Raw genomic sequence first — 6,000 nt, forward strand, 5'->3', positions numbered from 1 at the left:
TTTCATCTTCTTTCGCTTTGAAGGGCTTGATTGAACGGTTACCTTTGATCGAAAGGCCTTATTCTCTTGAACTTATTGTTGGACCTCTTGAGTTGATGGACCTTCTTGTTTTGAGACCTTTGGAAACACTATTGGCAATACAAGTGATGTAGTCAAGAAATTGATAGGTATAACTATGCTTCCAATTTTAATCTTCTGGATTACTTGTTTTGCCACCTTCTTTGCTCCCTTTTTAATTGAAGACTGACCTAGTACATTTTCTTCTATAAGGTCATAGCCTTCTTGGTGCTTTTAAGGGGCCTGTTTCGTTAAAGCATATTTTTTTTAGTTCTTATTAGAGGAAGTGGAAGCTTTTTGTGGCAGGCAAGATGATAGTGGTTGCTAAGTTCTTTAATTGGAGGAAGGAAAAATCGAGGTTGCTTTCTCTTTTAGACTTTATCACTTCTATTCTCGTGCCCCCTTCCAAGTCTTCTGTTATTATCTTTATAAACTTCTAGCTCTTGTTATTTTGTTTTTTAACCCAAAATTTATGGAGCCCTTCTCGATACTTTTCTTGAATGACTAAATCTTCTTTCTTTTGGCCTTCTATCTTTCAGCCCCTCTATGTTTCGAGGATTGTCTAAGATTGACATTGATGGTTTGGATTGAGGCTACAAAAGGAAATATTTGTTCATTTATCATCATGGCCTTGTCTAGAATTTTTGAAACTCCTATATTTGTTTGGTCTTGGACGAATTTCTCGAAGGACCAATATGAACTAGTCGAAAACCCGAGCAATGCACGGGATATGAAACTTTTATATAATTTAGATAAATAAATAAATTGACATATTTACCTTTAAGTAATTTTATATCATGCTATGAAATTTTTTTATATCATGTATATTTAAAATTAATATATATTTTTTATTGATAATTCAAATTAAATTAAATTAATTTTGAAAATAATTGATTAATTTTTTTATAGAATTTTAATTAAAGGTGAATGATTTATTTATTTCTACAAAATTCAATGATTTGTACCTTTTAATAATTTTAATACATTTTTATATTTTTTTATGATTGGAATTTTGTGAAACAATAATAATAAAATAGGAGATTAATTAAGAAATATATTAGAATATAATGAAAAAATAAAAATTGAATTAAACTACAATTAAAATTAAATATTATATTTATGATACAAAAGAATTGCAATCTATGTCAAACAAAAATTGAATTAAATTATAATTAAAATTAAATATTATATCTACGATACAAAAGAATTACAATATATGTTAAAATGGAAGCAACACCAATATATTATACTATAAAGTATTACAGTTAATACTTTTCTAATGTTGCACATGAAGAAACTTTATCAATTCAATATGTTACATATAAAAAAATAAAATTCATAAAAATTAGTCACAAATTCATCTTGATGATAATTATTTTACTTGATGGAATTTCAGGATCACCAAGTATTCAAATTCAATTATTCATTCTGCTACAATAACCCAATATATCCAATTAAATCAGCTTAAGGTGATGATTTCTCTTATTTTCATCTCGTAATATCTAATCAAGACATTCAATCAATTTGTTCTTAATTCTTTCAATGTATAGAATATCAGTCACGCTCGTAGATATCACTTATTTGACTTCATTAATATTTTCTAATAATTATATATTCTTGAATTTCGTAAGCAAGAAAGACAAACAAAAGAATAAAAAACAAAAATGAAGGGACAAAAATAACCAATCTTTAATAAAAAAAAAAGATAATTAGGAGAGAACTATTTTTTTCTCGTTTATTTTTTTTATCAATTTCTCGTTTATTTTTCAAAATAAGAGAAAATGTCAAGATATAAGCATATAAAGAGGAGAGTGGAAATATTTTTGCCCTTTAATTAAAATTTTTATTTTTTCTTAATGAACTATTAAGTCCATAAATTAATTTTAGTTAAATAGAATTAAATCGCAATTGTAACCACTCAGTACAAAAAAAAAACGTTTTACTTGTCCTATGATCATGTTTAATTTTCATATGTTAAAAACTCTTTAAATACTAACAATTTTGTACAAACCACAATATAATAGTTAAAAACTATATAAGTCAATGCTGCAAAAGCAATTATCTCAATATGCCATAATTAATTGAGTTCATATAAAGCCGAAAAATCTATCATGACTAATGAATATAATGGTGGAATACTATCTACCATGCTTTATATAGAAATTTATTTGTGACTTTTGGATTTACTTTACTTTGTGTTTTTTTTATCTTCATGTAACTCTTACTTTCTTTTATTATTTTAATTAATGGGCTAGTAATTGTATAATATATTATAAATTTAAATCTGTTATTTTTAATTAATTAAATCCTTTTAATTTTGATTTTTTTACTACGGTAACAACTCATCAAAAATGCCTCTAAAACACTTCTCATCATTTTTCTATGCTTCCGCTATTATATATAGTATAGATTAGTTGAGTGATTTTATGAGTCATGATAGTTGTTATGTGTGTTCTTTAGGATCCCTCCTTAAAAGGAAACTTATTATATGTAGACCAAGAAATGAAATTCTCCATAGGGAGAAAATTAATTATTCTCTAGTTATTGTCACATCGAAAGTAAATATGGAGCAATAATATTGCGTGACGTCTTATGATCTTCTTATGTGTTAGAAGTCTCAGTGAGTAGAAGACATACATGAACCCCCACATTCTTCAAATCTACCATGACTTTTGAATTATGGACCTCCTAAACGTAAGTTCCTAAATCTCAAAAGGTATTCATATTCACTAACTTTGATCGCCAATTCGTAAAAGTACCTAAACGGCATTTCCGAGAACTTCTTAGGCAACTCGATATCCAATCCCTTTTGGGCCATCTACATATATTGAATTAGCAATTTTACCCCTAACGTCTAAAATTGTGCAATTTTACCTTTAACATTGACATTCAAGAGCAATTTTACCATTAGCGTTGGCAAGTTTGGTTATTTGCAGACATCATTATAAAATACACATATTTTGTTCCTTATTCTGCACTCATTGAATATTCGTTGTTTCTAAAAAAAATCATACTTTTTGTGATTTAATAATTGAATTGGAGATTAATATTTTTAAATTCAGTGAAATATTTTTTTTTTGTCCAACTCGTACAAAATACAATATATTTTTTTATTTTATTTTTAATTTTTTCCATGTCTAATTTTATATTTGTGATATGTTACAAATTAGTAATAAAAATGACACACATATCGATGATCGAGAAGACAATTTGTGAATTATTTCTCAAATTGACCCGACTTATCGATGTTAGGGGTAAAATTGCTCTTGACTACCAATGTTAGGAGTAAAATTGTATCATTTTAGACGTTAGAGGCATTTTTGCACCTTATTATACCTATAATATATTTGAATTCGGTTTAATACGTTTGAATTTTTATGTTTATGAGGATTTTGATTTTTAAATTTAAAAATTAAGTTTATTAACAGATTGTGTAAAATGTAGATGGACTTGTGGATTTTACATTCATTTTATTTGATTTTATATAATAGATTAATGGGTCATGTTATTTTTTATTCATTTAATTAATCAGGTTAAACGAATCAACTCGTATCAATTTATTTAATAAATAGATCCTTTCGTGGTAATCCATTTTGAAAATGGATCGTTTCAAGATTAACCCTTAATAGGTCATCAGAGTAGGTCAACAAAACCGTTTATAATTGGTGAATTTATCTGTTTCTAATATTTAGAGATTTGAACATTCTGAGTAGTTTTTCTTAATCACTTTTCTATTCAATCACATGGAATCAAGACCTTAAACTTGTTTATAATAGATAATTGTAGGCGGAAGTAAACAAGGCAAGTAGCTCTCATAAAAAAATCAAAACTGGGATTAAGAAATTAATAAAGAAACAATAAGCAAAGATTAATCCATTTTCTTAATTTCAAGAAAATAAATAAACAAAAAATAATAACAAGAAAATGGAAAATATAATATCTTGAATCAATTGTTAATTCCAACTTTGTCCTTTACAGTTTCAGTAGCACTTTGTGCTTTTTCCTTAATTTGCTGCCCAGCCTGCATTTAATTGTAATTAATGAATTAAAAACATAAAAATAAAAAATAAAAATAAAGTATTTAATTAAATGCGAATTTATTTTCAGAAAGAAAAAGAAAAAAGAACCTCTTGGCATGATTCCTTGGCAGACTGAGCTGCATTGCCGGCCTTGTCCATAAGCTGTCCTGATTTCTCCTATAAATCATAAATATATTTATATATAATTATTATAACATTTCCACTGAAATAATAAAATCAGAAATGTTAAAATAATAATAAATAAATAAAAACCTGAGCTTGGCCCTTGGCTTGTCCAGCCTGGTAGCTAGCATCCTGAGAATTGTTCATCTTCTTATTTCTTTCTTTTTTAATTCAAAAACAATTGTAATTACTTTTTTTTGTTTGTTGTATTGATGAAAACCCTTGTGCTAACATTTATACTTCTCTCTAACCAATATTTACTTGCCACATGTCATATGTATAGTTTTGGAGCATTTCTAGGCCAAGAGCCAGGGCTTTTCTTTATTCCAAATCTTTTACTATTTTTTAGGTTTATTCAGGTTGACGCAATCTGTTACCATTTTTTCATTCATATTAACCTCTAACTTGAAAAATAGGGAGTTTTTTTTCTGCTGAATTAACATTAGTCAAGAACCCGGAAAGAAAATAATTTATAATAATTTAGAATGGATTATTTTTTAATGAAAATATACTATTTACATGAAAACTATTATTTGGATAAAAATTAGAAAAAAAAAATTTATATGTTTCTCATGTTGGGTCAAGATGATAATCTATTGATGTGATAAAATATAGGGTAAATTTCAAAAAATCCTTGTGGTTTCATGTTTTTCCAAAATAAATCATGTGGTTTGTTTTTACAACAAAAAAAAAGGATCGTGATATACGTCGTTACAAGAATTACGGAAAATGACTTAATACCATTTAACTTGATGATGTGGCAAAGGATAAAATGGTCCGAATTTCTTCTTCTTCTCCCACGCACAAGCTGCAAAATATGCTTCAATTCTATTCCCTCACATATAAGATCCTCTTCCCAAAAAGAAGCATATATTTTATCAGTATAATCAACATTCAAAAAAAGTTACTACAGAGTATAATCAACATTTAGAGATCAGAGGTTTGGTCCTCTAAATCCAAAACCAACCTTGTCAAATAACCGATGTTGTTGCTGAAGCCCTATGTATCAATATTGAAGATTGGTTTGAAGATGCCTCTCCCAAAATCCAGTCTAGATTCAAACAAATATCAAGCAAATATGTTAGAAAATTAAAACAGAAACAGAAAGATGAAAGATGAAAAGGATTCGAAGAAAGAGAAGAGGAAACCATATGCTGGTGGAGGCGCTACATTGAGAACCAGCAGACAGTGAAGGAGAAATCGTCGGCAGCTAGAATTGATAGGAGACAGAGAGATGCGTCGGATAAGGACAAAACGCCAAAGAACGGAGAGGTAGCAAAAAAAAATGAACAGATCCGGATATGCTTGTGCTTTCTCTTAAAAATCACATCTCTTGAATTCATCATCTATAATTTCCAGAAAAAGAATCAATTGAAAATGTTAGCCACCAAGTGAACTGAATTTGCTTACCGGAGAAAATCAATTTGACTGATCTTGATTTCTAGGTGTTGAGATAGCCGATTGAAATAATTGGAAAAGGGGATTTTTTGCGTGGGAGAAGAAGAAGAAATTTGGACCATTTTACCCTTTGCCACATTATCAAGTTAAATGGTGTTAAGCCATTTTCCGTAATTCTTGTAACGGCGTATACCATGATCCTTTTTTTTGTAAAAACAAACCATATGATTTATTTTGCAAAAACATGAAACCACATGGGTTTTTTTTTGGAATTTATCCTAAAATATAAAGACATGTGATTGAGAAAGACAATTTCTTGTAGTGAGACAGAAAAAGAATAAAA

General features: G+C 28.1%; 1 protein-coding gene across 1 annotated transcript; it reads right to left on the reverse strand.

The window, feature by feature from the left end:
* Nucleotides 1-3,892: 3,892 nt before the first annotated feature.
* Nucleotides 3,893-5,781, reverse strand: LOC136211615 (stress-induced protein KIN2-like). Its single transcript, XM_066002728.1, has 5 exons — nucleotides 5,408-5,781; nucleotides 5,227-5,310; nucleotides 4,350-5,111; nucleotides 4,185-4,253; nucleotides 3,893-4,078 (listed from the first exon to the last, which is right to left on the reverse strand). The coding sequence occupies exons 3-5, from the start codon at nucleotides 4,404-4,406 to the stop codon at nucleotides 4,004-4,006; spliced, it is 201 nt and encodes a 66-aa protein (XP_065858800.1). The 5' UTR covers nucleotides 4,407-5,111; nucleotides 5,227-5,310; nucleotides 5,408-5,781; the 3' UTR covers nucleotides 3,893-4,003.
* Nucleotides 5,782-6,000: the final 219 nt, after the last annotated feature.

This window comes from Euphorbia lathyris, chromosome 1, assembly GCF_963576675.1.
Source record: "Euphorbia lathyris chromosome 1, ddEupLath1.1, whole genome shotgun sequence".
Lineage (NCBI taxonomy): Eukaryota > Viridiplantae > Streptophyta > Magnoliopsida > Malpighiales > Euphorbiaceae > Euphorbia > Euphorbia lathyris.